Source organism: Desmodus rotundus, chromosome 8 (assembly GCF_022682495.2).
Source record: "Desmodus rotundus isolate HL8 chromosome 8, HLdesRot8A.1, whole genome shotgun sequence".
Classification (NCBI taxonomy): domain Eukaryota; kingdom Metazoa; phylum Chordata; class Mammalia; order Chiroptera; family Phyllostomidae; genus Desmodus; species Desmodus rotundus.
This window is the reverse complement of record NC_071394.1, coordinates 93677991-93700971: the sequence shown is the minus strand read 5'-3', so window position 1 is coordinate 93700971 and position 22981 is coordinate 93677991. Positions and strand designations below refer to the sequence as shown.

Genomic DNA, 22981 nt, shown 5'->3' with positions numbered 1-22981 from the left:
GAGGCGCCAGTAAGTCGGAGCACACTGATTTTCGTCCGGAATGTTTTATTGTTCTGGTGGTCAACAGTGAAATGTGAATACTTGAAGACTCTGAGCCGTATTTCTTTCAGCCCTGAAAAAATCTGTCACACAACCTGGTGTCCTTTCGAGACCGGGTCTACAGGTTGAGACTATAGGAGGCTTCCTTTAAGAAGACCCTGGTTTCAAACTGCTTAACCTTTTTGAATTTGATTGGAATGAAACACCACTTAATGCGAAATGTGAATTCCTTGATTTTGTTCTACTGTGGTGACTTTCTGTGGTACCCTAGTTCACTGCGCCCATTGGTGAATAGTGTGGCCAGTAATGAGATGTCTGCTTCATTAGCTGCTTTTTAAAAGGCACTGAATAAACTTGTTTTTTTTTCTTCCATACATTGTTTTGCCTGTTCTCTCCCTCCCAAGAACAGAGACCATATCTGGCAGACTTGAATTCCCTTGTGGGGCTGCAGGCGTCTCATCTCTGTCTGATTACTAGAGAGGAGCACCTGGGCCGCTGCTGGGGATGGTGGACGCAGCAGGGGCAGTGGGGGTCCTGGTCCTGTGGTCTCTGGGCACAAGTACTCTCAGTAATCAGAATTCTGTGAGAAAATGCTCTGAATCCCAGAAACAAACCTCTCGTATGATGCAGCCACATCCACAGTGCGCCACAGTCTTAACTCTGGAGTTAATGGGATTCTAGATTGTCACCTTGAATGGACTCTAACGAGCGTTTCCTCAAGTGGGATGTGGGGGCCGCCTGTGAAATCACAAAAGGATTTGTGTTCATTCCTGGGCACCGCTGCTGAAGCACACACACTCTGGAGCTGGGGCCCCAAACCTTCCTTTGAAGCAAGAGTCCTTCCCGACCTGGATGCAGCATAAAGAGGGAGAGGGACTCCACCTCCCTCCTCTGGCCCATTCACATCACACCCCTGCTGTGCAGTTCTGTGTTCTGCTTCTCAAGGGGATTCCTGGGAGGAGCAGAACTCCTCAGACGTCCCTGTGTCTGAGTGTGTGTCCTTTCTCTAGTTCTGTGAACTTTACCAGTAATTGAGCACCTGCCACACTCCACTCCCAGTGAAAGACAGCGAGCTCGAAAAATTGGAGTCGTAGTCAAATCAGGTGTCAGCAAATGCCAAGGTGATAAAAAATTCTCTGCATAACCCAGGATTCCAAGTCTGAAACTGATGGCCTAATGATTTCAAGAGGCGTTTGGAAGGGCCAGCCCTTTGAGGAGGATGTCGGTAATACTGGCTTCAGTCCTTTTCAGCAGGGGGAGCCTGGGCTCACGGTTCTGAGTCCACTTGCAAATGCGCAGAGTCCCCGGGGCAGAGCAAAGGGCAGCGGGCTGGGAGCAGATGCTGGTTAGCTGTGCACCTTATGGGAAGTCTGCTGAACTCTCTGGGCTGTAACTTTCTCATCTGGGAAAAATCTAAGGAATGGATTATGAAGTATTCAGGAGCAAAATATACTGATTCCTGCAGCTGATATTAAAATGCATAGAGAAAGACGAGCTAGGTGGACAGATAGAGATATGACAAAACTGGAGCCGTAAAGTGTGCATTGTGGAGCCTAAATGGTGGGTGTGTAGGTGACGCCACAAAGCCTTCCAAATGTCCTCTGTGTTTGAAAATTTCATATGATATTAGGAAAAACAGAAATGGGTAAAATTTGAGAGCTGAAATGGACATTAGAGATCATTTTGTGGATGACAAAACTGGGGCAAGAGAAGGCAATGGGGGGAGAGGCAGGGAACCAGGCTGCCCGTACCTCCTCTCCCGTCCATGTGGGTCCATTCCTCCACACTGCCCCATGACCCCTTGGGTTCATGGCCAGGCACCAAAAAGGTGATGTCTCTGAAAATTAGAAAAGTGCTGTGGGACCTGGATTTGATGAGACCTAAGTGGGCATCGCAGTAAGAAAAAAGTCAAATAGGATTAGGAGATAGTGGCCTAAGCAAGATTCTTTACTGCAGGAGTTCTCAGAGCCTTTAACATGCTGATGTCTACTGAAAATCTTTAAGAGAAATACATAGCATTTTTTAAACAAATTTAACCAGAAAAGCCATCCCCTCCTTTTTTTGAGGACTAAGTTCTGGTAACACAGTTGGGAAAAGCATCCCTAAAGAATATTAGATTGCTGAGTGTGTTTTTTTATCCTGTTGGGGGCTGGGGAGGAGGTGAGACATGCCCTTTCTATTGCTTCTTATTGGCATTGTGAGTCCACGCACGCACACACTGGACACGATGCCCTCATCACATCTGGCAATGCCGGGGGCTTGTGGGGGAGCCATGGGGGAGGTTACTAGAGGTTTGAACCCAGGCCCTCACCTCAGTGGTGCCAGGGAGGGTCTGCTACCCCTTCTAGCCCCCAGAGGCTATTTTCCTCTATTGTTGACCACCAGCTGGTCCTGGGGCAACATAAGTCAGCAGGAAATAATCTCCTAAGGAACACAGGGGAGTAGATACCCAGCTAACAAGAAGAACCCCAGTAGAAACCAAACTCTGTTGTGGTTGTTGGATTTGGCCAAGAAGGGCTAACCAACTTGTCCTGCATCTGTTTCTCAGGGCAGCAAAACATATTTTTGGAACCAATCAGGACATGCACATGCCTTATGGACACGCACAAAACACAGCATTCTCTGAATGCAGCCAAAACCCTTTATTGGAGCCACCATCCCAACGCCGACAGTCACTGGTGAATTTCCTGGGTGGCACATGTGGACAGGTCGACCCCCGGTGGGAACCGAGCGCTGGTTTGTGCTGTTACAGTATACGTGAACACAAAGACTTGCAGTAGCTGCCTCTTAGCAAATGATCTTCTCACATGCCTGGTCATGGGGGTATCGTGGTGAGCCACTGTGCTTCTGTGGCAGGGCTGTCTTTCCTTTCTGTATTCCCAAAGCGCTCTGCTCCTGTCGTGGGGGGGAATAGCAGTCCCTACAGAGAAGGAGCTTGCCAGCAGTTCCTGTGGAGCAGTACCGTGGGGCCAGCCTGGCCTGACTCCCCCTGCCTGGCCACCCCCCACCTTGCTCCACGTGGCTTTATACTTCCTTCCGCAGCATCACCTTGATGCTGCTGCACATCTGGCCCAGGGCGGCAAAGAGCGGGTTGCAGAAGGTGCGGATGCAGAGCGAATAGATGTGGCTGATGCACTGGATCTCGATCAGGTAGCTCTTAATGCATGGCACCACTGCCCAGATGTGGCAGAAGGAGATGCAGGCAAATAGGAAGCCCCAGAGCAGGGCCAGTGGGATGCCCAGCAGCGTGGTCAGCAGGCGATAGCACCAGTACTTGGAGACAGTGAAGGTGGTGTAGCTTACTTTCCACACGCCGTCAAAGCTGTAAGTGCCTACGGGCTCCGCAATCACATCCTCGAAATCCACCTGCAGGGGCAGGAAGGGGATCTTCAATCACGGTACCCACCCACTTCTCAAACTTTGGTGTGTGAGCCTCAGAAACCCCTGGAGGGCTCCTGACCCAGCAGGTCCCTATGGAGACTGGAACCCTCACCTCACGGGTTTGGGTAAGCAGGCACGAGCAGCTGAAGGACTTGCTTCCAAAGCTAAGCCAGTGGCAGGCTTAGAGGCACAACTCTCAAATGCTATTATTTTGTGGTCCTAGGGAGTTGGACAGTCATAGTCATGCCGAAAAGATTCACTGGGTGCCTGCTGTTAAGACGATGGACAGGCCAAGATTCCTTCTGTCCTAGAGCTTACGGCAGGTAGTTGTGCCACAGTGATAAGTGCTTTGGTAAAGGAAGGACGGGGGCTGTGTGCACCCACAGGAGGACATTGAACTCAGCCTGTGGCAAGGGAAGTCTTTCTGGAGGAAGAGATGTCTAGCTAAGCTGATACCTGAAGTAGCCAGGTAGAGGGAAAGATTGTGGGCTGAAAAAAGTGTTTTGGGCAGAAGGAGAGTAATTGCTAGGAGCCAGGAGCTGGTGGGACAGTGTGTGCTCTTGGGGAGGTGCAGGTGCTTCCAGAAAGCTGAGTACAAGCCTAGGTGACTGGAGTGAGGCTGGAGAGGTAGTAGGACAAGCATCCATACAGTGAGCAGAGAGTATTTGTTCTGGCCACTGAGGTGGGGCAGTGGTGAGGAAGGACATAGAGGCCAGTCGGGAGCTGTTGTAGCAGTCCAGGCAGGACTGGGCAGTGGCCTGGGTTGGAGTGGTGGTGGTGAGTAAGAGAGGTGCACGGGTTTGAGAGCTATTTCAGGGTCTGGCACGTGTCAAAGTGAGGGCCACACCGTTCTGGCTAGTGAGGGAGGCTGGCATCTTAGGGTGGCCAAGCTGGCCTTGTGAAGAAGGCAGAATTGTTTTCCTTGACCTAGTTCTGCAGGGACCTCGGGTTTCCTCCCCCCACTGCCCACAACGTCCCTCCTCTTTGCAGCTGGAAGGAACATGGGTGCTCAGGGAATCCGATTCACACATCCTGCTAAAATGGGGACTGAGACCTCATTTGGGAAGTGGGAGCATAATAAGTGGACTTAAAAAAAAAGGGTGACCTCCAGCTAAGTCACTTAACTAACATTTCTTGAGCCCCTGCTATGCAGTAAGCACTGTGCACTGTTCTAGCTGCTTCCTCATGTGTGATGTCATTTAGCATCACTAAGCCTTAGCTATCTTGTCTGTAAAATGGGGATCGTGACCATCTTCAGTGTTCTCGGGATGACTTAATAAAAGTGGGCTACATGATTGCATAGGCTAATGGGACGGGGCCCCCCATGGGGGCTGGTGGGGCCTGAGCTCAAACTTCAGTCTTCCAGGGTGGGTCCCCATCCCCACTTTTTTGGGGGGAGGCAATTCTCTCCTTCATGCACAATAGTATTATTACAATTACTTTTCATTATAAAATAATATAGCCACATTGCAGAAAATTAGGGGAATAGCAAAAAGAAAACAAAAGCATCTCCAATTTGTATTTCTCTGGTACTAAAAATGTTACTGCTTGGGTGTTTTTCTTTCCAGTGTAACTTTTTTGGGGGGAGGGAGTGGACATAATCATGTTGTACATACAAGTTGAGGCCTGATTTTCTCACATGACTAGATTCTGGGCTCCTGTGCCATGCCTTAGGTCCCTGGAGCCCCCTGGGGACAGCTCTGGATGAGGCCCCACCTAGGGTGGCATGGTAACAGGGAACAAAATTTGAAGGGTGAGATTTCAGGCTGCAGGCAAAGTGGAAAAGCTGACTCAGGGAGTCAGTAAGGCCTGCCAGGACCCCTAGTTAGTCTTAGCCTCATAAGGCCCCCTGGATGGAAATATGCATATGGTCCTCATCTCATGGGAAGGATGGCACTTATTCCTGGAGAGCTTCCAGGAGGTGGAGGCTGGCTGGGAATGTGGGGGACTATGGAGCTGGGAGGCAGAGATGGAAAAGTGGTGTGCTGGATATTTGGAAAAGAAAACCCAAGTTGGTTGGGTAAAGTCTCATGGCTTTGAAGAGTGGATAGAAAGTGCTGGCATCTTCTACATCTGGTTATATGTGGCAAAAATCCAGTTGCTGCTTTTCAGGGGAGCTGGGGACTATGGACCCAGGACCATTCCAGCCTTGACCTGGGTACACCCACCATGATTTTTGAGGTTCAGTCAAACTCCTGGGGCCAGGAACCTGATGATCAAGGTGCTCTGCTCTCTGCTGCCTGCCCCTCCTCCATTGTGGCCAATCCCTAGCCTGTGCCTCATGCCTCTTAGCACGCAGGCTGGCTTCTGGAGCAGGCTGTGGCCTCAGGGACTTCGCCAGCAGGGGGAGGCACTTGGGTAGACCCACCTCCCTGCTTGTGTCCCAGCCAACACTCCCTCCTTCCTACTCTCTCGCACTGAGCACCTGTGACCTCTCTTGCCTTTCTTGTGGCTGCTCCTGAGGAGGGTGCGTCCCCACTTACGGATTACCCAGCGGTGCCTCCTTACCTTACAGGTAGGCAGACAAGCCCAGAGGAGAGAGGCAGGGCCTGGATTAAATCTAAGCATCCTGATTAATTTCAGTGCCTCACACAGCTCCAGCCAGGGTCAGACCCCGAGGTAGATGCTGGCTGTCAGGGAAGGAAACTGCCCCCTCTGGGGTCTGGTCCTTGTCAGCCAGAGACCTGCCCCAACACAGCACCCCGGCCCCTTCTTCCCAGGTATGTGCCCTGCTCCCAGCAGTCAGCAATGTCCCCAGCCTGCTTTGTTCATTTATCCCAGCACATTCCTCCATTCAACACATTTGATCATTTGCGTCTGGCCTCTAAGAGGCGCCAGAATGGAAAAGAGCCCCAACTGAAGCCACACTACTACGGTTTGAGTGCAGCTCTGCTGCTTATTGGGTCTGTGACCTTCAGCAAGTGGCTGAAGTTTTCTATGCCGCATTCTCCTGGACTTAAAAAGTTTGTCAGAGGCTTCAATAAGTTAACTACTTGAATACCCAGAACACTGCCTAGCACAGAACACCTGGTTAAGAACTGTTAGCTGCTGTTGGTGGTGGTGGTTACAGAGGGCTTGCTTCACCAGAAAGCTAGAGCCCCAAACCTGGGTTTGCACACCAGTGCAGTTGCTGATCGGATGAATGACGTTGGCAAATAATTTAACCTCTTCGAGCTTCATTCTCTCATCTGTAAAATGGGTTTTCTACTTCTTACAAGCTTGCTATGAGGAATCAAAATAACTTTTCATCTATTCATCCATCCATCTATACATCCATCCATCCCAACAAATACTCGTTTAGCATCCACTCTGTGCCAGGCACTCCACTTTTTGGGCGGTGCTTAGCACAATACCTGGCCTATGGTATTGTGCTCAGTGATATCAATTATTTGATCACTTGCTTTGCAGTTCCTATGCAAACACATTTCAGAAAATCTGTTGATACCTGAGATCATAAGAACAATTTCTCAGCCTACTTAGTTATAAATATGTGTGTGCACAAGTACCTTGGCCTGCACTGATAAAATGGATGGGTCCTCTTTTCCCTAATTTTTTGCTTATGGTAATAATTCTATCCCCAATGATCTCTCTGTTGTGTCTTTGAATTATCATTTTATTGCAGAAGCCATTAGTACTGATATTTGAATTATTTCCAATAATTGCCTTTGGGCCTGATGCACGGGACAACTAACCTGTTTTCTGTGATTCAGAAAACGTGCCCTCAGAGACGTGGGCTGCGTTGGGAGCAGGCTGTTGTTCCCCTAACTGGGATTAGGCACGGAGACAGGGTTGGTCACAGTGGGCTAGTTTGGGGAGGTATTTATAAGGCCTGGCTCAGACAGCCCAGGGCAGTCGTGCCCGTGTATCAGAAACACACAGTGACTTCATTTCTTAATTTGTTTTCAGAAGCAGATGGGGAGATGGCTTTTTTGGGGAGGGTGGTGGGATGGGGGGCTGGATCCATCAGCATAGCCCCAGGGCTCAGTGTACAGCTGGAGGGAGGGGTCAAGGGTGGGAGGGTGGGAATGTGGCTGCTCATTCAGTTGGTGTCCCCTTCTCTGGCTTATTTATTTTTGGAACAGCAAGAGAGCCAGTTGATTAATCAGAACCAGCCAGCACAGCCCCCGCAGTCTCTAAGAGGGCAGGGGTGGTGCAGACGGCAGGGCTGGGTGTCCTGGAGGATGCGGGAGAGGCCAGCAGCCACCCCCTGTCAAAAATACCTCCCCCACATTCCCATATGACTCAGCCTTGGGCATCCAGGGCCCTGGACAATTCTGCTGGGGTATCTGTGTGGGAGAAACAGCTCCTAGCAGGAGGGTAGACCTCTGGTTCCAGTCTCCACTCAACCCCTGAGTTACTACTGAGTTACTCACTGAGTAACTGTGAGATTCTGGGCACGGGGCTTTCCCTGTCTGGGCCTCTGGGATTTGTTTGTTTTTGTTCTTCACTCTACACATAGAGGATTGGGCCAAGAGCCCTTGTGACACAGAGTTAGCTTTGGAGACAGAAGACACAGGAGGGTGGTTTAGCTTTGCTATGTCTTGGTTTTCTCGCTCATTACCTTGCTACTTAAAGGGTGGTCCTCAGCCAGTCACCCCCCCACAATAAGGCAGGCACAGAAGTTGACGGTGAGCAATTAGAAATATTCACAGCAATTTGACCCAGTAATTTTGTCTGTTGACTCTAATACCACTAAAAATTGAAGCTTACCTTGTGGATGCCTTTTTTCATTTGATTTTTCTAGTAATTAACTTTTATGAAATTTTACAAAAGTATTGGTGTGTAAACAGATTGTAATAATAGTAATAAAGCTAGCCCTCACTGAGACAGTTTGAGGAACACTGGCCTAGAAAGTAGGAAGCTAAAATGAGGGGAATGCAGCAAGACAGCTGAAAATGGCAAAGCTTTGCTTCTTGTGTTATAATTGGTACTAACAACAACAGAATTCTGTACAATCTGGGATAACCATAGCAACACCCACAGTTTGGCCCTTGTAGATGTTGGTTTCTGGCCATGTATCTTATATTGAGTATTTCACCTAGTATGCAATGGACAGGCATGGGTGGAGCCCAAGTTGGCCTGACATCAAATCCTGGACTTCCTCTGCCATCTCCCTGACCACAGTCATCGTGGGACTGGGCACACCAGTAGGAGCTGAGGCACAGAAAGAGGCACAGGCTAGTTCTGAGGGCAGGAGGATGGGTTAGGGATTCACTGGAGCTTGAGGTCCAGACCACCCTACAAGGGGGATCTAGGGCACCTGGGCTGGGTGGTAAAGAGATGTGGGTTCATGTAAAAGAGCTGTCAAGAGACTGAGATAACAGAGGGCTTCAGGACAAGAGAAAGGACCCTGTCAGAAGAACTCCCACCAGATCTCATGAGCCCTGTCCTTTCCTTCCTGCCCATCTCTTCCTATCATCTCTTGTGCCCTCTGCCTGCAGGAAAGTTGGTGCAGGTAGAATGAAGAGCAAGTAGAAATAGCCCTGGGTTGAGTTCTAGGCTTGGCTGTGCACCAGTGTTTGGTGGGTGATTAGCTAGTCTCCAAAGATGAGACCTCCAATTAGTCATGACTGAGCATTTATGTTCTTGCATAGCCTCATCCTTATTGAGTGTGAGCTTGCTCTGTGACATGCTTTAACTACCAGAACAAGGGAGAGGGGATGCTGTGCTGTTTCCAGAATGAAGCCTTAAGGAAGTCTGGCAGCTTCCGCTTTTGGGAGCTCTGAGCCATCATATGAGAAGTTCATTTTTTATACCCTAATCTAGACATCAGTGGGGTTAGAAGTCCATTGCTATACCCTGTTCTAGAGAGTGGTGGAGAGGCCATGTTAAGGGAGAGGCCACAAACCACACAGAGATTGAGGCCCGGCCATCCCAGCATCAGTACTGAGCCCTGCCTCCCAGTCGTATTTGCCAAGGCACCAGGCATAGGAGAGAGCCATCCTGGGCATCCCAGCTCAGTAGAGGCCCCAGGTGATTGCAGCCCCAGCTAGCATCTGACTGCAGCTGCGGGAGCTGCTGCCAGGAATACCAGCAGACTGCCCAGCGGAGTGTAGTCAACCCACAGAACTGTGAGAGATCATCAAACGATGGTTACTTTCAGCCATCAAGTTTTGGGGTGATTAGTTACACAGCTATAGATAACTGATACAGTGTGTCTTTAGGGAAATCTATTGATAACTCTGGACTCCATGTTTATCTTCTATAGGATAAGGGGAACTTGTTTGCACTTGAAAATGTAAACCATTTACCAGTTCTGTTGAACAAGAATTTCTGGTGGCTGGTCCCAGAAATCTGCATTTTAACAAGCTCCCCAAGAAAGTGGACCATATTTTGAAGAACTCTAGACTAGTTGATATACAGAACTCCCCATAACACTAAATTACAAATACCTCAGTGCGAGTTAGTCCAATGCAGCCCTTCCTAGAGGTACTTGACAGAGGGCAAGACGTTTCTGAAAAGAAAGAATTGCCAACATGGAATGACTGGCAGGTTGGGTGAACTTCCATAATTCAACTTCAACCTGCCCCTTCTGTCTTCTCTCCTACAAACTCCCTTTCAGATGCTTTGCCTTAGTTCCCTTGTTCTCCTGCAGACAGGGTAGCAAAGAGGTTTAATCTGTGTGCCAACTCTGCTTAGCTTATGGCCCATGGCTTCCTGGAAAAGTGCTGTGATCCATTAGTCATGTCTGCTGTGGACACATGTTGGGGAGGAGCAATACCCATCCCTCACATGTGCTTACTCTGCCCAACATTCTTTTCAATGATGTGGCCTTTGCTTATTTTGTTTCCTCTTCTGGGAAAGCCTTATTTCCCCATTTTACATTTAAAATTTTTCCCATTTTTTAATGCATCTGGATAACATTCCTCCCCTCCCCCCACTTCATGAAGCTGGCTCCTGATTTTCCCAGATGAAAGTAATGTCTTCCTCCCTTACCCTCCCGTGACACTTCAGTTGGCACTAATTTATGGCGTTTAGCAACTCCTCTATATTTTCATTAGTTCAGTCTCATCTTATATGCTGGATTGGATTCTTCTCAAGAAAAAGGAGGAAGTACAGGTCAGTTTGATCTTTCTGGAACAAGATGTCCAGATGGGCCCATATTGGGAGCAGAGCTTGTAGAACTGGTGGGCTGCTGGGTCCTCTGGGTGTTTACAGCAAAAGCTGTTGTGTTTTTTCTGCAGGAGGAGGGTGTTTGGTGGCAGGTGTGGGCTGGGATCATGTCTGTCCCTGGGCCTGTTGGAAGGGCTGACTTTGAGTGCCTCAGGAGAGAGAGGTTGGAGCTAGAAACTGAAGGGCCTGTGTGACCCTCTGGGCTCAAGTGTCACTGCGATAGCACCTGGGAGCCGGTGTGTGAGATAGGGAGAGAGCATGGCACTGATGAGACAACCCTGAGCCCTCTCAGAAATAGCTCTGGACTTTAGGGTGGGTCTGGAGTCCTGCGGGAATTCATGGGGAAGAGGGCTGGAGGCTTTACAACTTAGGTCTGAAAGGAAAGGTGTCCTCACTGGTGAGCTGGAGACCCCCTAGGACCACTGGCACACATTCATCCCCCACCAGAGCCTGGCAGGGGGGCTTTGCTGCCCCTCACTGTCTCCTCTGAGACAGCACAGTGCCTGGCACACAGCAGGCACTCAGTAAGGAACCGTGGAATCAACATTCCATGAATGGTGGTGATGGTGGGCAGCAAAGGGAATGGGGTGTGCTTTCCTAGCTCCTCAGCTCTAGTCCTCTATCAGCCCACCCTCTACCCTAGGCCTAGCCCGGAACCTTGGAGACTGCAGTTCAAGTCTGTTGGGCTGTACAGGGCTCCCCTCTGTCTTTAGTACTTGTTTTCCAATCTGGTTCAAGGGCAGCACCAGGTCTTGCTTGGGGAAGTTTAGGGAGGTTTCAACTCTGGAAACTCAAAAGGGAGCACCTCTCATCTGCTGGGGAGCAAATCCACGGACACATTGGATCTCTTCCCTACTTTTCATTGTTGGCTTTTCTGTATGAAACCTCAGCGGCTGGTAGAGAGGATGGTCTCCCTCTTTTCCACCCAGCCTCTATCTACACCAGGGACTCAGGCCCAAAGAGGGAAAGGAGTTTGCCAAGAATCACACAGCAAGTTAGTGTCAGAGCTGGGAACAGAACGTGGGTCTCGGTAGCCTAGTCTTATTTCGTCATCTTACTGTATCACTCATCGTAGGCCTCGTGGAGCCTGTCACCACTCATGAAACCACCCCTGAAAGGTGCCTCCCTAGCCTTCATCTCCTCCTGTCACCCTCACACCCTCACTCCCCTTTCCTTTCTCCTCCTCCCAGCTTACCTTTTCCCAATCGATGAAACACACCCAGGTGATACGTGCTCTTCTCTCCCCCTTTCCTTCCTTGGATTCTTTCACAGACCACTGCACCACCCTGAAGTGTGATTGAGCCTGTTTTGTGGTATTTATCTGATTTCATTTTAAGATACCCATTCTAAATTTCAAAACATTTTCATTTCTCATTAAGAATGAAAGAAAAAATTAAATAAACCAAGCCAGGGAACGTCCAGTAACCATACCAAATAATATTGATGAGATTATTTGTGGGACCTCTTTCTTCACCTGTGAGAGACATATTTCTGGGGCTCACCACCAGAGGAGATACATGAGCAGCTACATCTGTGGGGTCCCCCATCCCTCCCTTGGCTTATAATCTGGGCCTAGTGCCTGGCGCCGGCTCACTCCTGGTTCAGTAGGACCCTAGAGCTTCTCTCCACTTGTCACCTATTGTGGGTCTCCTTTGAAAACAACATTCTCCCTTGGGGTCCTCTTCTCCATTCCCAGCAGCCAGCTGGGGACCACCACAGGAGAGTCTGGGTGTAAAACTGGTTCTGGCCTAGTTCTCTTACCCTGCAAGCTCCTCCAGGCTCCCACTCAGCTCACATTGATCTCATCTTTGCTTTGAGCTGGGGACTGTGTCAGGCACTTTCAAATTCCTTGTTTCATTTAGTCCTCACAGTGTATTTCTATCGCACAGAGCTGCTCTGAGTTCCTTTATCTGGTGGAGGCGAATGATATTATGCTAATTTTACAGAGGTGACTCAGACTCAGAAAACCTAGATATCTTGCCCAGGGTCATTGTTTTTAGGTAGAAGAGCCTAGATTTGAAACAAGATCGTAAGTCAAGTTCAGGACTATTCCTTCGAGACCACACTGTGCAAGCCATGACAAAAACTGTTTTCCTTTTATATAGTACTTTTCAGCTTGCAAAGTTTGCTCCCTAATCTTCCAATTCATAGCACTTTTCACATTGTGCTGTAATTATTCTATCTCTACCATTAATGATTGTATATACACACATATACATATTTACACATATACACATACATATACAAATACATATACACACATACACACACATACACATATGCAATAATAGCGTTGTATGAGCTGTTCTAGAGAAATGCCCTGAGTTAAAGTGAGGGCACAGAAAAGCCAGCTACCAACTGCCTGGAAGAGTTGGGGAAGGCTCCCTGGAGGAGGTGACAGTTGAGTTGGGTTTTGAAGGCTAAGTAGGGCCTTTACCATGTGGAGGTGAGGAGGCGGGTGCTCCTGGCATAGACCCCGGAGTGTATTCTGGTTGGTGTGGCTAGCTCCTAGCATGGGGGCTGGAAGGTGGGAGAAGAAGGTTTGGGCCAAGATCATGCTGAGGTCTGAAAGCCATGGGAGAAGTCAGACTTTCTCCAGCATGAGAAGTGTCCTATTGAAGGATGGCAGTGCAGGGCCGCCCTAGGACAAGTCCTTAGCCACGCTGTGTAATCAGTGGCCACATGAAAGCTGATACGCAGTTCTAGGATTGGCAAACTATTAAGAAAGTTTGGAACATTTTGGGCAAGTGAATCAATATGGGCATTTCAACTGTACATTCTATGCAATTAAATATAGAACAAGAATTCCCAATAAAAATTTAGAGTCTGAACTGAGATGTACCCCAAGTCTAACATACATACTGGATTTTGAAGATGAAGCAAGACTGGGCAGTAGTTCACTGATAATTATTTTATATAGATTACATGTTGACATGATACTATTGTGGATGTATTGGGTTAAATGAAAAATATGAAAAAAAATGAATGTCACCTGTTTGGTTTTCCTTTTTTAAAATCATGGCTGCTAGAAAATGCACAGTGGCACTGGATGACTGTGTAATGGGTTGCATTGTGTTTCCACCACAGAGTGCTTCTCTGGAGTTTGAGGCATTCAGTAGGACCCAGGAGGCCCCAGGCACCCGTCCTTCTAACAGCCCTTCCAGTGACTCCAATGCTGTGGTGGGCACCCTGCGTCCAGCAATTCTGCTGTAGGAAGATCCCTGTGGGTACTGAGTGGAGGGTGGAGTGAGGGTGTGGGCCTGGAGGCAGTCACGCGAGGAAAGGGGCCTGACTCGGGCAGTGGCTGTGGGCGGGGGGACTCCCTGAATGCTGCCCACCCAGCCCTCATCTAAGCATTTCCTTTCAGGGCCATGGGTGCCCTCTGAGAGGCCTCTGCCCTGGCCTGGCCACTGGACTAGGGGTCAGGCAGGGAGCTGGCATGAGCTCTGGGCATGGCCCCCACACCGGGGGGCGAGACATTGGGCAGTGCTACAGGGGGCAGAAGTGGTGAGTTCCCCTGGGAGGGCCACCATCCCTGCTAGAACCCGGCCTCCAGGGATGAACCCAGTGCCCGCTGGGGAGGCCACAGAAATGCCCCCTGGTACAGAAAAGAGCCCAAGTTGGCTGCCTTGTCTTTATCCTGGGACAAGGGCCAGGAGCTAATGGGAAGAGCTTCAGAGTAGTACAGACCCTATGACGTGCCTTCCCTGCCCCAGTCAATGCTTGGGGCACGCATGTGCGGCTAACTCTTTGGTCTTGTTTATGTACAGGTTCTTTGGGGCTGTACAAGCTGGATTGTCAGGGAGGGATTGGAGAAGACAGAGGAAGCTGATTGTGTGTGGAGTGGAGCCCTCCCTCATCCAGTGCCCAAAGCTCTGCAAACCCGACCCACTGTGGGCAGGCGGCGCCTGGGCAGGGCCGCCAAGCCTACCTTCACTATGTCCTCATTAATGTTCTTGGGGTCTCGGTTCACCAGGTCGATCTCCTTACAGTGAATGTCCTTGACGATCTGGGCCTCCAGGTCTGTGTGCTCTTCGGACATCATTGTGGAGCTGGGAGACCCGTGGGCGATGTGAGCCGTGTGGCTGGTCGGGTGGGAAAGACTCAGGGCAGGGACACCAGTTCAGTGTCCCCAGACTTGTGCCCCTGCTGGCTAAATAGGCCCCACCCAGCATGCCAGCTGACAGCTGTCCCACATAACTTCAGCCTGCCTCTCACTAAAGCCTCTGTGGCAGGCCTCCAAGCTAAAATTAAGACCGGAGTTCTGCCGGATGGCCCAGCAGCCCTTAAAGGGGGCTGTTGCGGGCACTGAGCCTCACGCGAGGAGCAGGGGCCCTGGCATCCCCTACTGCCACCAGGCAGCATAGCTTGCCTGTTAATGTGAGGTCCTGGAATTTGTCCCACTGCGTCAGCATTTGAGCTCCTGGGGGTGGGGGTGAGGGTAGGGCCCAAGCTTTGCCTCTTGCTGGCTGTCTGAGCTGGACACACCTCTCCTCTCTGAGCCACCATGTCCCCACACCTGTAAAATGGGGCCTTAACAATAATAATCGGGGCTCTGCTTACCTTTGTGGAGAGGAGGAGACAAGCTCATGTGTGAGAAAGGGCTTCACAAAGGACCTGAAATGTTGGCCGGGAGGGACTTGTGTTAGAGTAGTTTGTGCCTGGCCCTACTATTTGGTATCCTGGAGCAGGGCTGAGATTTTCCCACTTCTGGGGTTTTTCCCTGGACAGAGTTGATGGGCTGTGGCATGGGGTGGGGCCTGAGGGTGAGACAGGGAAGGAGACCACTGATGGGGTTGCCCACCCTGTTCTGCCTTCCTCTCGCCACATGGAGAAGATGTGAAGCCCATGTTTATGCTGCCCTTTGTACTACCCCTAGTGATAGCTTCCAGGGTACTCCTGGACCACGGGCACCACTGGGGTGCACATCGCTTAGGTGTCTGCTCAGTGTTTCTGTATCCTCTTCTGACTCAGCCATCACTCAAAGCCTCCACGGCATGAAAAGTGAAGACTCTGAGTCCCCAGTTGTCATCCACCCACCTACTCATTCATTCAGGATTTGCTAACAGCCGGGGCTAAGCATACCCATCAGGCTCTGTCCCTGCCATAAGGAACTCATAGTCCAGCAGGGGTGTCCAACCTTTGGCCCATGGGCCGCGTGCAGCCCAGGATGGCTGTGAATGTGACCCAACATAAAATTGTAAATTTACTTAAAACATTATGAGATTGTTTTTGTGATTATGCACTGCAATGTATTTAATGTATGGCCCAGGACAACTCTTCTTCTTCCAGTGTGGCCCAGAGATACCAAAAAGTTGGACACCCCTGGTAGGGGGACAGACTGATAAAAAATAAGTAATTATAATACAGTGCAGTAAGTGCTTCAGATAAGAGGTATTTTACAAAGAACTTGCCTGAGAAGTCCATAGGAGGCAATGGCTTACACTGAAGTCATCAGGGAAGGCTTCCTGGAGGAGGTGACTTTAGAATTAGATGTGAAGAACAAGCAGGAGTTCATCAAATAGAACATTTCAGGCAGGAAGACTATAGATATCAGAGGGCTGGTGTGAACTAGAATGCTGATAAGTGTGTGGTGGCTGGAGCATGGGTTGTCTGGGGGCAGGGCCAGAGACATGGCTGCTCTGGGGCCTGGGTGTGAAGGATCCTGAGTGTCGTACTAAAGAGTATGGATTTGATCTAGAGGTGCTGGGAAGCCATTGAAGGCTTCAGAGCAGCAGAGGGTCTTTATCAGATGTGTGTGTGAGGAACATCACTGGCAATTGGAAGTGGGTGAGTTTTGAGGCAGGAAGACTAATCAAAATCTGGAGGCAGTAAGCACTCTATCAGTAATTGTGTTTAGCTACTTCCTAATAATAAAGATGCAAAATAACAGTGGCTTATACAAGGTACATACTTGCTCTCTCTCTCTCAGTACATATAGGTAGTTCAGAACTTTTGTGGTGCCTCCATGAACGCCGTTAGGCACCCAGACCTCCATCTTTCTGTCATGCCATTCTCAAAGCCACCTCACAGGCAGAGGAAACTGCTGCTCTTCCAGCCATCATATCTGAGTCTAGACAATAAAGGAAAGGGCAGGGGGAGGATAAGGCATCTGCCAGTTGAGTCAGCTTCATTAGAAACCTTTTCCAGAAGTCCCCTTGACAACTTCTGTTTATTTCTCACTGGTCCCCCATCTTGGCAAAGGAGGCTAGAAACGTAGATTTTTGACTAAGCACATTGTCAGTCCCCACAGTGTCACTGGGGATAAATGATTGGCAAGTAGAAAACCCTGTTGCTAAATGTCTTAGGAATTGCCTGTTTGTTTGTTTCTTTCCCTCCCTCTGTCTGGGCGTTGCCCTAGGGCTTTGTACTTCCTCCTACAGAGCAATTGGGACAAAGAAAGTGTTGTTGCTTGTGTTCAGGTGGAACATGGCAGGGATCTGCCTGAGCTTGAGCTTTGTCCGCTGCTGGACCAGACATGGGAAAATCTAGGGCAACCAAATCTGGGGCCAATGGTATTGTCCCAAGGGGTGGGGAGCTACCTAGAAGAGGCTCACCCTAAAGGGCAGGTGAGGGTAGCTGATAATAGTAATGATTACAGAAGATTGTATTTTTCAAAGATGGCTTCATCTAAGCACTTACAATGGGACCGACACTCCTTCCACCAAGAGATGGGCCTGCATTCCTCCCCTTTAACCTGGACAGGGGTGCAGATTACTCTGACTTCCAGACTTCAGCAGAACTGACATGATGTGACTTTGGGCCAGGCCATAGAAGGATACAGCTTCCTGCTCTGTCCTCTCAGGACTCTTGCCCTTGGAACTCAGCTGCCACATCGTGAGGAAGCCCAAACTTGCCCATGTGGAGACGCCACAGCAGTCAGCCAGCATCAACCTTCAAACGTGTGAGTGAATGAGGCTTTGGAGGACTCCAGTCCTGTCTTCAAGTCACCCCTAAACCTGCGCATTTTCTAGCTGCAGCCCAGACGTCATGGAACAGAGACAAGCTGTTTTTTTTCCCCTGTGCCTTTAAAAAATATATAGACCACAGTGTCCATGAGCATTAGACTTTTTTTTTTATGATTGATGTTATTTGTAATCTTTATTTTACTCCAGTCTTTTATTATGCACAGGTAGTGAGAACTGGCAATGATGTATTAGACATTAAAGATTTTTAAAAAATATCTTTAAATTATATGTCATTAAGATTGAAATATATGTATACATGCCCTGGCCAAGTAGATCAGTTGATTAGAGTATCATCCTGATAGTCAAGGTTGCGAGTTCAATTTCCAGTCAGGGCACATACAAGAAGCAACCAGTGAATAAATCAATGTTTTTCTCTCTCTCTCTCTCTCTCTCCCTCCCTCCCCCCTTCCCTCCCTCTCTAAAATAATGTAATAAAATAAACTCAGTATAACATAGAAGAGTTAGTACTGTTTGATATTTAATATTTTAGTTTCTAACTCTTGTATACATATAATTATTATTCTATTTTGTATTTATTGAGCATTAGACTTTTAAAAAAATGTCATTAAATTTGGAGGCAGCTTGTTTCATAGTCACAATAGTGATAGGGACCAGGACGCTAGCAGTCAAAGCTACTACTGTCTGATGAGGTTCCCCGAGTGCTGGGGTCATGCTCAAACACCATGGTGTGTGGAGGTTGGTTCATTTGTCACATGACAGTGTTGCAGCTTTGAGCTGAGGACCAGTGATGAGGGCCACAGTTGTGGGGCGGCTCATGCAGATTTTGCATTTCAGAGGAAGGAACTGCTGTGGCCTGAGGTGACCAGGGAGTGCTTTCTGAAGGTAGTGGCACTTCAGCTGGACCAGAAGAATCATTGGAATCAGAGAGGCAGAGTGAACAGAGGAAAACACCACAGGCAGGGCTGTCTCTCATTTCCTTACAACAATCTAAAGATGATGTACCATATTTTTCAGACTATAAGATGCACCGGACCATAAGACATACCCAGGTTTTAGAGGAGGAAAATAGGAAAAAAACCCCTGCTCCACCACCGCCTCCCCTCCCACAGCGAGCCAGGTAAACTACATTTGGACCATAAGACACATCTCCATTTTCCTCCCATATTTGGGGGTGTGTGTCTTATAGCCTGAAAAATACGGTAGTGGAAAGTGCACTTAACCCAGGAACATCCTGAGGCCAAGGAAATCCTGAGGTCTTTCCTAACCAGCTTTGTGACCTTGGTCAGGTGTTTACCTTCTCTGTGCTTGGTGTTCTCACCTGTCAGGTGTGGATGGCAAACCTGCCACATTTCTCACACACAGGGAGCAAACCCAACAGGGCATGGACAGGCCCATGTGCCAGTGGACAAAATGGTGTGAAGAATACACTGAAAGAGGGAGCTCTCGAGTCCACCCTCGGGTGGCCCTCCTGACACGAGAACACCGTAAAGGAGGGGCAGTGACTTCCCAAAGCCCACTTTGTGCCTGCGGTTTTGTGGAGGACTCTGCTGCTTATTTTAAAGGCAGTTGTTGTTGTTGTTGTTTGGGGAAGAGAGAAAAATCTTTAAAAATAGGATGTGCAAGAAGATGCAAATTTGTGGAGTGTGAAAAGAGGAAATGATAGGAAAGATGATATAGTCCAAATCACTGAGAAAGTCGTAGCCCTTCAATCTAAAGTCTCAATTAACTGTCATATTTAGAGCTGCCATTAACCAGCAAGATCTATCACTTATGAAAAGGTAAGACTAGGGTGAGCAGTAGAGAAAGAACCTTTTTTTCCCCCTAGGAGTTTTAGATCTAGGCAGAGAGCTTCTATTTTCTGTTCACTATCTGGCTTTCAGAGCTTGCATTTAGAAGACAAGTCACAGCATTACGCACCTGGACGACACATTTTCTGCATTTACAGATGAAGAAACTGACTGTTAAAGTATCTTGGTTGGTGGAGGGGGGAGCTGGGGATTTGGAGAGAGAACTGGGAGCAATTGGCCACATGCCAGTCAGCAGGTCATTCTCCCCTAGGTTTTGCTTTACTCATCTATTTAATGAAGATAAGAAAATATCTCTTCTTTCCAGAGTTTGGTAACCAATTCCTACCAGATATTTTGGAGATTTTTGGAATGCTTTCCCAAAAGGACAATGCGATGTCAGGATATGTTAAGAGAGATATATCACCTAGAATGAGGGAGGTGGCTGTATTGCTCAACTCTGCACTGGCCAGACTAGGCTTGGAGCCTTGTTTGAGCTCCATGGTTTAAGAGGGGTCTTGGGAAACTAGATCCTAATGAAAGAGGGAAAGATGGGGCAGGAACTTGAAACATCTTAGGAGAAACAGAACAATTTTGGGCTGGAAAGAGAAGATTCAGGGAGGAGGAACAGAAGAATTTAACTGAAATCCCTTAAGGTTTTAGGGATGAGATTTATTCTGGATGGTTCCAAGGACTGGTGATTAAATGGAAGTCTGGCTTCACTCACTTAACGCCTGGGTCATAGTAGGCTCTTTAGATAGTGATAGCTAGTAGGATTACTGTTTATGGTACCAGAGAAACTGACTCTCAGTGTTCCAGAGGTGTAACAGGTTGCTTCAGGAAGGGGTGAGCTTCCTGAGGCCAGATTTATTAAGGCAGAGAGTGAAAGGCAGTCTAGGATTGAAAAAGCCAAGGGACAGGCAAACTTTGGTGTCAGACAGTAAATATATTAGGCAGATCTGGCTACATAATTTACAGGATCTGGTGAAAAATGAAAATGCAGGGCCCTGGTAAAAAACGATTAAGAGTTTCAAGACGTCAGCGGCAGAGCATTTAACCAAGCTCGTGGACGTCTTCTAAGCTGGGGGGGCCTGTGGGTTGCACGCCCATGAAGTTGACCCAGGTTTTAGGCTCTGCAGGCTGTGCTGTCTCTGTCACAGTGATTCAGCTCTACCATTGTAGCATGAGAGCAGTCGCAGACAGCGTGGGAATCAAGGGGCATGGATTGGGGCTGGGGGACCGACTGAGGGAGTGAAGGGATTTGTGGTGGGGATTCGGGGTGGAGGGGGAGTGCCATCTACTATGCAGTGTGACTCCTGCCTATGACCGACCCCTCATCCTCTTCATAAAGCTTTGTGTGTCCCAGCGTGCCTGTTGTCATGGAGAAGAAGGGGCCAAGTTTAGTATTAAAAATGACAGGGGCTAAAACAGCTAGTGTGAGTAAGAAGAACAGCTGACTTCCTGAGAACAAAAAGGCCAATATTTTTGTGAAATTGCTTAGTTGTGCTAGTTCTTTCATGGGGAATAGCACATCCTTTCCGGAACTCAGACAAGAAGAGTTACACGATGTATATTTTCAATGTGAAGGAATCTTGACAGATCGGAAATTAGGGGGATGGCCTTTGGTAGTTACTGAGGCTGGTGTCCAGATGAGAAGTGCAGGGTTAGCTGCAGAGGGGCTGGAAGGAAATAAAATGTCCCAACCGTTACTAGTTTATATTTAACCCCAGCTCAAAGGAAATGAAGATATAGGTTGTGTAGGAAATCACTGTCAGAAGGTTAGAAAAGAATAGTCCTTGCTCAGCCAGGAGGAAACATTATGAGACACTCAGTAGTATCATTAAACCCAGGCAGCAAAGGAGACTGATTCCTTAGGTGGCATTTATCTGAGGGACTTGGCACCTCTGCCCAATACATAAAAGCCATTCTTTTTGAAAGATAATTTTTGTGGTTTGCAGTTGGTCATTATTTTGTTCAGATATATAGGAAGTCTTTGTTTTGCTCAGATAGGTGAGGATATCACTGTAATATTTCATTTTAATATGCTACAGAGCTGACATTAAGTTGTTTTGTTACCAACATGCATGTATACACCTGCTGTTTGTGTGCTTTTGCATAGGAGGGACTAATTTTCTTAGGGGAAATAGGATACCCTTTGGACAGACCTTGATTTTATCCCCATTTAGTGGACCAGGCAAAGAGTGGTCCAGTTGGTTGGTTCTCTGGAGCCAAGGAAGTTGAGGAAGAAGGATGTGTTAAGGATGTGGGGAAGGGGCGGTATGATACTGTGACTTATAATAATAAATAATTTGGTCTTTGTCCTCTTTCCTGGCATAGTCCCACACCCCAACCTCCTGGACATTGAGTTCTGTCTCCAGTGGCCAGTGATTTAATCAACCTGCTTATGTAATGAAGCCTCCATTAAAACCCCAAAGGACAAAGATCTGAGAGCATCCTGGTTGGTTAAAGTGTGGAGATTCAGGGAGGGTAGTGTACTTAGAGAGGGCAAGGACACTCCATTCCCTTCCTCCACACCCTGCTCAGTGCATCTTTTCCATCTGGCTGTTCCTAAGTTATATCCTTTTGTAATAAACTGGTGATCTAGTAAGTAAACTGCTTCTCTGAGCTCTGTGAGCTGCTCTGGCAAACTACTGGAACCCAATGAAGGGGTTGTGGGGACCTCCAATCTCTAGGCAGTTGGTCAGAAGCCCAGGTGACAACCCAGATTTGTGATCAGCATCTGAAATGTATGTGGGGGGACAGTCTTGTAGGACTGAGCCCTTAACCTGTGGGGTCTGAGGCTAACTCCAGGTAGGTAGTGTCAGAATTAAGTTGAATTATAGGACACTCAGCTGGAGTCACAGAATTGCTTGGTGTAGTGGTGTGGGGAAAAACACAATGGAGGCAGGGCATAGTCACCTTGCCTGGGAGAGGTAGTGAGGAGAAAGTAGCTTTGGAGTTGAGGCAAGGAGACCAAGGGAGGTGGGAGGAAGTCAGCCTGCAAACTGAGAAAGGAGGACGGAAGCATTAAAGGAGAGGGCATGTGGAGGGAAAACTAGTGGCCTTCTGTGCTGCCCCAGGGCAGGCTTGGTGGATGGGGGTGGATTTATCTAAAGGGATTTGAACAGGAGAGTCTTTCCTTTTAAAAAATTCAGGTTACCTGGGAGGTACTCAGCCTTTCAAGGTTTCTGACAGTATGTTCTGGGGAATTAACTGTACTGATTCTTTCAGAGAACAAAAGAGACTTTGGGAAGGAATTACTTCAGGGAAAATGAATAAGAACTGGGAATAAGTTGTTCCTTTGAATTTAGCTTTTTGGAGACTAGTGTCTGGCACCCTTAGGGCACTCTAGTTATTTGTTGAGTGAATAAATTACCCCACACAATGTGGAGGTAATGCCACATTGATTTGTATCTGGGAAGAAAATAAGAGTAGAAACAGCCAGAAAATTCTGTGAATGGGAATTTGGGGAGAGGATGGCAGAGGAGTGAATGGAGGTCATGCTAATGGAGGTCAGGACCAATCTGGAATTACAACTAAATTGTGGAGAAATCACCCAGAACAAACAATTGAACGATGGCAAGAGAGAAGCCTTATAACCTCAGACAGACAGAATAATCAGCTTCGGCACAACCTGACTGGTAGAGAGTGTGGTGGAGATGTGAGCGGGCTGGCTGGATGCCCACAGGCGGCGGCGCTGGTGGGATAATCAAGCAACCTGTTGCATCCCCCTGG

The 22981-nt window shown here is 48.3% G+C and overlaps 1 protein-coding gene across 1 annotated transcript; it reads right to left on the bottom strand.

Annotated features, from left to right (window-relative positions):
• Positions 1 to 1922: 1922 nt before the first annotated feature.
• On the bottom strand, positions 1923 to 14690 carry CAV3 (caveolin 3). The gene is made up of 2 exons (XM_024556760.3): positions 14465 to 14690; positions 1923 to 3405 (listed from the first exon to the last, which is right to left on the bottom strand). Exons 1-2 carry the CDS (start codon positions 14576 to 14578, stop codon positions 3064 to 3066), a joined length of 456 nt encoding a protein of 151 aa, XP_024412528.2. The 5' UTR covers positions 14579 to 14690; the 3' UTR covers positions 1923 to 3063.
• Between the last annotated feature and the right edge of the window lie 8291 nt (positions 14691 to 22981).